At 47.4% G+C, this 11,765-nt stretch overlaps 1 protein-coding gene across 2 annotated transcripts in view; it reads right to left on the reverse strand.

Annotated features, from left to right (window-relative positions):
- LOC122675427 (ceruloplasmin) overlaps positions 1–638 on the reverse strand; it is a 56,834-nt gene extending 56,196 nt beyond the window's left edge. The window contains exon 1 of one of the 2 annotated variants that reach the window (XM_043874187.1): positions 295–638. In XM_043874187.1, coding sequence (XP_043730122.1) covers positions 295–440 — 146 coding nt within the window. In that variant the 5' untranslated portion in view covers positions 441–638. The remainder of the gene's footprint in view (positions 1–294) is intronic. The other variant, XM_043874189.1, reaches the window with a different exon arrangement.
- Between the last annotated feature and the right edge of the window lie 11,127 nt (positions 639–11,765).

Consider the following 11,765-nt stretch of genomic DNA (forward strand, 5'->3'; position numbering starts at 1 on the left):
ATGAAAGAACTTCTGCATAGATAAAGAGACTGAACCCTGATGGGAGATGTAACAACCAGAAGGGGTAAAAAGAAACCCACACAGCTCCTCAGGACCAAGTGGGAAGGAATAAGGCAGCATCCCCAAAACCAAACAAAATCCCAGGAATTAGAGATTTATCAGTGTCCAGAGTTTCAAGTCCATATTTTTCAGTTTTTGTATATAGCAAATTAAAGAAATATTTCATCGTATTTTCTTTATTTTTTAATTGATAATTTAGATTTGGTCTACAAACAAGAAAAAGCAATGACTTACGTGTCAACCGAAATAAGTTTCTTTCCCCCATGGTCAGAGGCATAGTTCCAAGCTGTTTCAATAATTCCAATGTAATAATGCTTATCTTTCGCCCAGGCTGAGGTACCACATAAAATTAGAAAAATACAGAGCAAGAAAATCTTCATTTCTTTTTTTCCCTCTTGGAGCCCAAGAAGCAACAGAATGAAATCAGAAGCAGGCAACTTTATAAATAAGGCTTTCTTTCTTTATTTGCTTGATTGACAGAATGTTATGTTGCATAAGACGAAATTATTTCGTTAAAGCAAATAACATTTTCCACTTTGGTTCAGTTCTCGTAAACCCAGGAAAAACCTAGTTTTCCACTGCCTGGATTCTCTGATTACAAATAAAAAGTCAACAGTTATTGTTGGAGGCACTGGAGTGTGCATAAGTCTGTGATTCTACCATTCATTGTCTAAATTCCAGGAAGACAGAGATCAAGTCTAAATGTTCCCTTTGTTCTTCCAACAATATGCTACAGTACAATGCCCTGCACACAGTGAACTTTTAATAAATTGGGGTGAAAATTTTGCAAAATGAATCAAAATAAGTAGCTCTTTACTTTGGAAAAGCCTAACCATAACCTAGTTACATATTCAAGATACAAAACATGATATTTAGCACGCCAAATTTAAGTACCCCCAAATAAGAATGTATTTTGAACATTTTACTTATTCTGTAAGCTCCAAACACATCTGCATAGGGAGTTAATCAGATTATTGTGTATCACTATATAAAAATAATTCGCAGAGGATAATGGGAGTTGAAGACACTGTTTTAGTTATTGAAGAAAGCAGAAACAGATAAACCTGTCTTTAAAGGCAGAAGTTGGCCTTCGTAAGTGGACAGAGCCCTAGTTTATTTTGTTTATTTGTGTATTTTTGGCTGTGTTGGGTCTTCGTAGCTGCATGGCTTTTCTCTCGTTGCAGCGAGCAGGGGCTGCTCTGGTTGTGGTGCTGGGCCTCTCATTGCAGCGGCTTTTCTCCTTGGGGGGCAGAGGCTTCGGGGTGGGGGGGCTCCAGCAGCCACAGCCCCCAGGCCCTAGAATTCAGGCGCAGTGGTTGTGGCGCGTGGACCTGGTTGCCCCACAGTTTGTGGGGTCTTCCCAGGCCAGAGACGGAGCCCACGCCTCCTGCGTCGGTAGGCGGCTTCTCTCCCACTGAGCCAGCAGGGAAGCCCAAGACCTAGCTTGTTAACCTGGAATTTCTCTCTTTGACGTGGACATGAACTTTGGCATAAAAGACTTTTTATGTTTTAGGTGAAGAAAATCCTGATGACAGTGCACATTTTATGTGGATGTGAGCTTTTTCTCTAGAATACTTCAATGCATTACATAAGTAGTTACCGAACGGGGTTTGTAGAAACAGTCAGTACAGGAGAAAGCACCCTAATGTTTGAACAGTTCATTCATTTAACAAGTATTGCTGAATGAACCCCCTGTGTGCCAGACACTGTTCGAAGCACCGTGGGGGATATAGCAGGGAATAAAACAGACACGATTCCCTGTGCTTGTCAACTTACATTCTACTGGGGAGAGACCAGCGATATACAAATGAAGGGTGAAATATCTAGTACATATTAGCAGCAATGAATGAGGCTAATAAATACCGAGGAAAATAGCAGTATGAAGATAAAAATCTGATGACACCGTGTGACCCCAGGCAAGATCCATACTTGACCCCAGCCTCATTTTCCTCATCTTTAAGTCAGTCTCAGAGGGCTCTTGTTCTTATTACTTAAAATGACCCATGTTAGGTCACGGAGTGGAGACGTTCCTTTCACCTAGCAATAATGCTCCTAGCAATAATCTTACCTAATTGTCTTGATACAGAAAATTGAGTCACCGTGCCCAGAATGTCCCAAGACCTCCTTCTAGAGCCACCTTAAACAGTTGTGCCTTCATGCCTGCTGAGGGGCCCTGAATGGGGCTAACATCTTGCCCGGACTCCACTGGCCAAACCCTGTGTCTTGCAAGATGCTGTTCTTTTTAAAACTTGGTGCCCAGAAATGCTCCTTTTTTCCAAATGGTCCATACAGGGGGAACTTCTTTTAGCGGTTCATTCTCCTAGAGAGGGTGCCTTTTAATTGGCACGAAGCCCCTGTATGCGCCAGTGTATGGCTGAGGGTGTAAATGATGCCCTTTGGGAACTGTACAGTTCCTGTTACCCTTCCACTGACCCTATTCAGGACTGTACTGTGTGGGGAATCACGTATCTGTCATCACAGGCTTTGTAGTTAATAGGTGTTGTTTAATGACCATTAGGTCCAGGTGGCATCTATTCTCTATTAGCTTCCAAACAGTGATGAAGACCTCCATGATGTATTCCCAATGTCCATGGGACTAGTTACACGTTTATAAATCTTGACTTAGGACTATGCCTTCTGTCTCCAAGCACTTACCCTGATGCCCTAGGTTAACTGTAAAATTGTCCCAATAGTCCCTGTGTGGTGCAGAAAGCGGCTGTGAATTCTTCTGGATCTCCATCCTACCCTCTGAGTAAGTTACCCAACAATAAACAAATCCGGTGATTATGTGGAGCTGCCTGCTTCATTTTCTGGTAGGATACCTTCTCAGCTCATGGGCCCTTCTTGTCCCCTCCATGCCCCAACAATTGGTGAGCCGGCCAGGAGACTGAAAATGAGACAGGAATGGGCCATGCCAGGTGGAAGCCGGGTGTGCTGTGGGAAACCTGGGCTGGCCGTCTCTTCTGCGTGGGGTGACCTGTCTACGTTTATGGGCTACTGTGTGAGTTTAGGACACCTGGAAAATGTCAGAGGGGCTTCCGAGATATATGAACCAAAGTGGTGGGAACGGGAAAGTGGGTAAAAAAAGAAAGTGAGCAAACTGTTTTAGCTATTGCATGGCCTTTGTTATAGCCTATGAGGATTAGCACAGAAAAGGAATTAGTTCATCAGGAAACTAAAGAAGACTAAGGAGATGTTGGTGTTAGAGGGGAATGACTGGAGGGCATGTTCTGCCACTACTTTATGAAAAAGATAATTTTATTGATTTATTTATTTTCAGCTGTGCTGCATCTCTGTTGCCGCATGCGGACTTTCTCTGGTTGTGGCAAACAGGGGCTACGCTCTAGGTGTGGAGGGAAGGCTCCAGGGCCGGCTGGGAGCCAGGCCCCCAAGCCACTAATGCACATGCGCAAGTGTGGGGCATCACCAGCTTCGAGAACATGGCTGTGGAAGGAGACCGTGGGATTGCGGAGGAGGAGGAGTCCATGCCGTGAGACAGGAAGAAGGCAGACATCAGGCCCTGCCGGCCCCCGGGGGGAGCTGCACACCCTCTGGGGTGCTGCGCTGCCTGAGGCTGTTGGAGGCTGCCCTGGTGATGCGGGTCCCCGAAGCAAGTCCTTCTCTGTGACCTCTGCCCCTCCCAAAACCTCTGTCTGCTCCCTACACACACAGAGACATTCAAAGGGGAGATGAGCCAGCCCAGCCCTCCCTTCACAGACAGACAGACGGAGGCCAAGGAGGAGGGCTTCCCCAAGGTCGCATGGCAGAGGGGACTGGGCCCCAGGCCTCCCAGCCAGCTGGCCCCCTGTCTCACACGGCAGCTGGCAGCACCCTCTCGTCTCCGTTCAGGACTCAGTCCCCTCTCTTTCCCTAAGGGAGCCTGCCCCACACACTTCAGGGCAGTCAGAATCCTGAGCTGGGCAGGGACACGTGGGTGTCCCACGGTTCGTGAGGCCCCATCAAAGGTTAGCAAGTCAAGTGGGAGAATGATCCCCATGGGGTTTCCTAAAGGAGGTGGGGCCTGAGGCCCGGGAGGATGGGCAGATTTGGAGAGAGGGAGAAAAAGAGGAGGGCAGGGTGGGGAGGGCCTCGGCGTGTGGGCTCAGTGGTAAGGGCTCAGGCTCGGTAGTTGTGGCACCTGGCTAAGCTGCCCCGTGGCATAAGGGATCTTCCCGGACCAGGGATCAAACCCGTGTCTCCTGCGTTGGCAAGCGGATTCTTTACCACTGAGCCACCAGGGAAACCCACTTCTGCCGCTTCTGACTTCGTATCAAAGAAAATACACCACGAAGAGCATACAGAAGTGATGGCAGGGAAGATAGCTAAAATGCAGGGCAGTTGGCTCAGAGGTGAGGCCTGTTATTTCACAGCAGAACTGGGACCTGCAGGTGTGATCTTTGGGATAAAGACTTGTCAGAAGATGAGGACATAATTATAGAGGGGGAAGAATAATTACGGCCTCTGATGCAAGCTGAAACACAGGCCACTAGGGAACCAGGAGATAACTGAGAGGAGACCCTCAAAAACTCCGAAACAGCAGCGCCAGAATATTCCTCTCCTGAGTTCATAGAATTAACTGTCAGGTTTAACCAAAATAGTAGAGAAGGCGTGGCAGCCTGGGGGCTCCATTCATGGGATACTTGGGGAGATGGCGTCATGTTCAATGGGTCAGAAATGTCTAAGATGCCTAAAATTACCACAGTTACAGAGCATCCTGGCCTCCGGCAATGTTTGTGTGTGTGGCCAAGGTGGCCTAGCTAACTTGATTGAATTGGTACATGCAAGTATTTGTCTGGCTTAGCCAAATGAGTGAGGCGTGCTGTCCCCACCCTTAGGATGGCATCTTTGCAAGATTTACAAGAAACAGTGAGGGAATCAGGAATGAAACATGCTCTCTATGCTCCTAATTTCTAAGACCTGTAGAGGAGTTATTTGTAGCAGGTATGAAGGCTAGTATCCTGCAGCCCACTCCGGGAGCTTGGTTGCTGACCTGAGATAGGGACTTTAGTTGCAGTTTTGACTGGGATGGTTAATCAACCCATTCAGACTATGCTGGCTACGACAACTGAATAAAGTGAGACTGAAAAGATCTGGCAGAAGGGAAATAAGCAGGTGCTGTGCGGAGTCGCTTCAGTCAGGTACAACTCTGTGACGCCGTGGACCTCAGCCCACCAGGCTCCTCTGTCCATGGGATTCTCCAGGCGAGAATACTGCAGTGGGTTGCATGCCCTCCTCCAGGGGATCTTCTTAACCCAGGGACTGAATCCCCATCTCCTGCATTGCAGGTGGTTTCTTTACCATTGAGCCACCAGGGAAGCCCAAATAAACAGGTAGATAAAGCCAAAGAGAAAAAAAAAAAAAAACAGTGAGGCAATTAAAGGGAGCTCGACTAGAATTTCCCACGAACAGTTATGGCAAGACCTTGTATTAATCGGGACCCCTGAAGAGAATATAAACAACCTAACTGGGTCCTTTTAACCTTACGGAAAGTATTATCCAAAGAAAAACAGTTCATTCTACTGACAGCAAGAGGAAGAGGCACAAGCCTGCACTCTGTCACTTTGGGACGATGAAGAAGAGGGGTTGATACTCCTGGTTCTGGGGATCAGGGCTGGGGTAAAGGCCTTGGTGTGGGCCACAGGGCCACGGGTACATTAACTGTGGAGGCCCTATGTTGAAGTGTTTATCAGTCTCACACCAATAGAAAGACCACTCTGGCTTTAGAGATATATGTGCCCAGTGCACCCAGATTTATGGGAATCCATCCAAGTTCCAAGGGGCAATATGAGCCATTGATGGATATGGAGGCCGAACAGTATGGATGAAGCATATGAGCTTGTATTTACAAATTGGAAGATTGCCTCCCCATCCCTTTCTGGTTTATATTTCACTCTTCAGTTCAGTTCAGTTCAGTTGCTCAGTCATGTCCAACACTTTGCGACCCCATGGACTGCAGCATGCCAGGCTTCCCTGTCCATCACCAACTCTTGGAGCTTGCTCAAACTCATGTCCACCGAGTCGGTGATGCTATCCAACCATCTCATCCTCTATTGTCCCCTTCTCCTCCTGCCTTCAATCTTTGCCAGCATCAGGGTCTTTTCCAATGAGTCACTTCTTTGCACCAGGTGGCCAAAGTATTGGAGTTTCAGCTTCAGCATCAGTCCTTCCAGTGAACATCCAGGACTGATCTCCTTTAGGATGGACTGGTTTGATGCCCTTGCAGTCCAAGGTACTCTCAAGAGTCTTCTCCAACACCACAATTCAAAAGCATCAATTCTTCGGTGCTTGGCTGTCTTTATGGTCCAACTCTCACATCTGTAATACCCATACCTGGATATATTTTTGGGTGTGGATGTCCTACAAGACCTGGACTTCACAATCACCACCAGCAAGTTCTGCTTATGAATCCACACTGTCAAGTGTGTAGTGGTGGATAACACTAAATGGGACCCTGTAGAGTTGTCCATCCCTAGGAGAGTGGTGACTATAAAATAGTATCGCCTACCAGGGGGACAGGATGGAATGTGGGTACCGTCACAGGATTAGAGAAGGTAAGGGCTATAAGACTGCACAAAGCCTATGTTGCCAGTAGAAAAAAACAAATGGCACCTGGCTCATGACCATAGACTGTAGAGAATTAAGCACAATAACACCCTGTATCTATGCAGCAGTTCCAAATACAGCTGAACTCTTGGACACAAATCTCCTTTTCTCTCAAGACAAATCACTGAGTCTAAAATTGTGTGTGTGTTAGCTGCTCAGTCGTTTCTGACTCTTTGCGACCCCACGGACTGTAGCCTGCCAGGCTCCTCTGTCCATGGGATTCTCCAAGAATACTGGAGTGGATTGTCATATCATTCTCCAGAGGATCTTCCCAACCCAGGGATCCAACCTTGGTCTTCTGCATTGCAGGCAGATTCTTTACGATTTGAGCTGCAGGGAAGTCCCATAGTCTAATGCCTTTTTCAGTATTCTCTTAGGTAACGGGTATCAGGATCAGGGTACCAGGACCTTCATGTGGGAAGGGAGGCAATGCACTTCTACTGTCTTAGCCCAAGGTTATCTGCACGCCCTACTATTTGTCACAGGATGTTGGCTTGAGACTTGGAGAAATGGGCTCTCCCTCGCTCTCTCTCTCTCTGTCATTACATTGATGACATCATGTTAACCCCGGAAGACTTGCTGTCTCTTCTCAAGCTGCTGCATCACCTCAGGGGCATTTAAAAGCAATGGTATGGGAGGCAAATGCTGACAAGGTGCAAGGACCAGGACAGTCACTAAAGTTCTTGGGAATGACGTGTTCTGGTAAGACTAAAGTGCTGCCTGAGGTTGTTTTTGATAAAATACAGTAAGTCTCCCACATATGAACCTTCAAGTCGCAAACTTTCAAAGATGCAGACATGCATCTGGTTCCAGCAAGAAACCGAAACACATCATCAGTCAGTTCCCTTTGCTGACGCTTTTGTGGCTGGCTTACTTCTCTCTGGGTAAACGGGGAAACGTAGTTCTTAGTATTCTTTTACCATTGGTAGGGATTCTTTGTTCTTGCTACTGCTCATATTGTTACTGTGGGTTTGGAGCACAAGCCACCTCTGGTATCTGGCCCTTGGGTCTCTCAAGAAGAATAATGATAAGATTGTTGAGCCATCAAGCTATTGAGGGTGGAGTGTACGGCTGCTGACATAACTGATGCCATCTTGGTCTCATACAGTTCCTCCTGTCCTTCCACTAACCCTACCCAGGACTGCAGTACATGGGAAATCACTTCTCTATCATCTAGGGCTTTGTAGTTAATAGATATTGCTTAATGACTGTTAGGTCCAGCTGGCCTCTGTACTCTGTTAGCCTCCAATGATGAAGACCTTGTCTGACATATTCCTGGTGAACCATGAGATGAGTTGCATGCATGCATGCGTGCTTAGCCTCTCAGTCATGTCTGACTCTGCAACCCCATGGACTGTAGCCCACCAGGCTCTTCTGTCCATGGGTTTCCCAGGCAAGAATACTGGAGAAGTAACCATTCCCTTCTGCAGGGGATCTTCCCAACCCAGGGATAGAACCTGGGTCTCTTGCATTGTAGGCAGATTCTTGACCATGTGATCCACCAGGGAAACCCTTCCATAGTCTGGGTTAACTATAAAGTTGCCTCAGTGGCCCCTCAGTGGTGTGGAGCACAGCTATAAATGCTGCTGGGTCATTGTCCACCTAATCCTGCTCAGTGAGTACATTATTCTGTAGCAGATGGATTCACTGATTATTTGGAGCTGTCTGCCTCATTTTTTAGTTTCAAGATACCTTCCAATTTAGGTGAGCCCTTTCGTTCCCTGTCATCTGAGTTTCCAGGCATTTTCTTCTTACTCGTTTTCCACTCTGTGTTCAAACTCAGCCTTGTAGGGTGGAAAGATGGTGCTCAGGGCACCACAGCAATTCCGAAAATAACTTCTTCCAGAAACTTCTACCCTCCCTCTCCACTCATGCTCAGATAGTTACTGAGCTGAAGGCTCCAGAATATGTCCTTACAGCACTCATCAAGTGTTAGTCGCTCAGACGTGTCTGACTCTGTGACCCCATGGAGGTCTGCCAGGCTCCTCTGTCCAAGGATTCTCCAGGCAAGAATACTGGAGTGGGTAGCCATTCTCTTCTCCAGGGGATCTTCCCGACCCAGGAATCAAACCCAGCTCTCCTGCACGGCAGGCAGGCTCTTTACCATCTGAGCCACCAAGGAAGCCCATAGCACTCATATCTGTGGTGAAACGAAACGGTTAAATAGTAATACCCCCGACCAGTGCAAGTAAACATTTTATTGTGTAATACAGGAAGGGTAAGGAAGTCATATTTCTGTCCTGTTTTGAGACAGTTGACCTTCCAGTGTGGCAGGAAGTGGGGAGATGGCTGTGAACGTCAGGGCTGCCTCAGTAAGAGGCGGGGTCACTGGGCCCTAACAAGCAGCCAGCGGTGGGCAGTTAACCCTGCAAGCCTCCTTACAGTGATTCCAGACTTGGTACTCAAAAGTGAACTTTGAATAATGTTGCAATTGAGAATTTCTGCACTCAGACTAGGATGATGCAAGAAGGCAGAGGAGCCAGCAGGAGAGGCTCAGCTGACCTAGGGCATTTTTGAAAAAGAGAAGAGAGAAATCTAGACTGGATCACACACCCATTCTCTTAGCTGTGTATGTCAGAAGGTTTTGTTTTTTTTTTAGTTTTTTTTTTTGTTTTTATGTCTTTATTGAATTTGTTACAGTATTGTTTCTGTTTTATGCTTTCCCACAACCCCTGTATTGGAAGGCCAAGTCTTAACCACTGGAATGCCAGGGAAGTCCCTGTCAGATTTTTACCTTGGAACCCCAGGATATAATTTTGTAGCTTGTTATAATTAATTACTGTATTCCAGAGTTAACTGTTTAGTAACCCAAATAGAGTTATATATAAGTTTTGGGGGTTTTTTGCGAGTCGGGAGAGTGAAGGCCTCAGCTTGTGGGATCTTAGTTCCCCAACCAGGAATTGAATCCAGGCCTTCAGCAGTGGAAGTCCAGAGTCCTAACCACTTGACCACCAGGGAATTCCCGCATATCACCAGTTTTCATTATTTTCCACAAATGCTTTTCTTGTCAACATAAAGACTTCTGGACTGCGTGGTTCTTCTCTGCATTTAGCAATCAAGATGCTGAATGGCTACAGAATATCACTCCAGCCCTATCTGTCTGGCAAGACGCAGTCTTTCTGTTACCTGCACTATTGGAACAGTTCAGTGGCTCATTCGTGTCCAGCTCTTTGCGACTCCGTGGACGGCAGCACGCCAGGCTTCCCTGTCCATCGCCAGCTCCCGGAGCCTGCTCAGTCTCACGCCCATTGAGTCGGTGATGCCATCCAACATCTATTCGTGCTTATGCTCTAATTTGTCTCTTTTTTAAAAAATAACTCATTATTTCTGCCTGTGCTGGGTCTGTTGCTGCGCACCAGCTCTTTCTAGCTGCCGGGAGCGGGGCCTGCTCTCTAGCTGCCGGGAGCGGGGCCGCTCTCTAGCTGCCGGGAGCGGGGCCGCTCTCTAGCTGCCGGGAGCGGGGCCTGCTCTCTACCTGCCGGGAGCGGGGCCGCTCTCTAGCTGCCGGGAGCGGGGCCTGCTCTCTACCTGCCGGGAGCGGGGCCGCTCTCTAGCTGCCGGGAGCGGGGGCCGCTCTCTAGCTGCCGGGAGCGGGGGCGCTCTCTGGCTGCAGGGTGCAGGCTTCCCATTGATGCGGCTTCTCTTGCTGGGGAGCACAGGCTCTAGGGGTGCAGGCTCAGTAGCTGTGGTTCTCGGGCGCTACCACAGTTTCAATAGCCATGGTGTGTGGGCTTAGCTGCCCCGCGGCACGTGGAGTCCTCCTGAACCAGAGATTGAACCCATGTCCGTGCCCCCTGCATCGGCAGGCAGAGTCTTAACCACTGGACCATGGGGAAGTCCTCTGATCTGCTTCTTGCTGACTCATGAGAACTGGCTCTTAACCTCTGCTCTATGTCTCCGGAATTATTAACAAAGCAACCGCCACTGAGACAGCAGGAGACAGTGAATACGAAATAGCAGGTCACTCTGGCCTTGACCCGTCAGACTCCCCACAGTCTTGTCTTTTTCACAGGAAATCGCATGATTCCGGAATTTCATCAGCGAGTGGGTCATGCACAGGACTTTGATAATGAGTCCCTGACTGACCCAGGGCAGGGCGAGCCCAGGCCAGCCTCTTCTCTGCTCTGGGTCCATCCAGGACTGCTTAGGGAATGATGGGCAGGTGGGTCCTTGATGACTTCATCTCCTTTGGGCCAAGGTCTCGCTCATTACCTTCTGCCAGGTCAAGGGATTAGGCAGGGGAAGAGAGAAGGCCAAAACTCTAATCTAGCCAAAACTCTCATCTATGGTATTGACGTCTATAGCGTTAAGGGAAAGGGGATTTTTTTTTTTTAATGGCATAAGGTTTTCAATTGTTGTTTCATCCTTGTTCTTTCACTCCCTTGAATAATATAGAAATCACAGGATATCATTTATTAACAATGAAAGAAAACCACAGGAGGCAACCAGGGATATGGACTTGGGACTGGGTGGGTTTTGTATATAAAAGTCTGGCTCACCAACAAGTTGTTACAATCTTGGGGAATTAACTAGCTCTGGGAGCAGCAGCCCCTCCCCAGCTAGCAAGGTCCCCCAAAGATGTCACACGTATCATAAAAGATTAAAACTTAAAAACATAATTTGTACATGTTTTGTATCAGAATGATCTGTTTACATGACTGTCTCCTCAGATGGCCTCCTTGGTACAAATAACTATGCTCTGTTTTACATTGCATCTCGAGAACCTAGCCCAGTGCTTGACGCATAGCTTAATGGATGTTGAAAGAATGGATGAATGTTAACTCTAATAATGTTGTGTTGTTTAGTCACCAGGTCATGTCTGACTCTCCTGCGAACCCATGGACTGTAAACCGACAGGCTCTTCTGTCCACGGGATTTTCCACACAAGAATGCTGGAGTGGGTTGCCATTTCCTTCTCCAGGGAAACTTCCTGACCCAGGGATTGAACCCCGTCTCCTGTATGAAGGTGGATTCTTTACCACTGAGTCACCAGGGAAGCCTGTAATCTACTCGTAATTATTAGGTGGTTACTATATGCCAACACAGTGTAAAAAGCCTTATAAATTTTATCTCATTTAATTTTTTTTTTTTTTTTTTATTTT

This window comes from Cervus elaphus, chromosome 19 (genome assembly GCF_910594005.1).
Source record: "Cervus elaphus chromosome 19, mCerEla1.1, whole genome shotgun sequence".
NCBI lineage: Eukaryota > Metazoa > Chordata > Mammalia > Artiodactyla > Cervidae > Cervus > Cervus elaphus.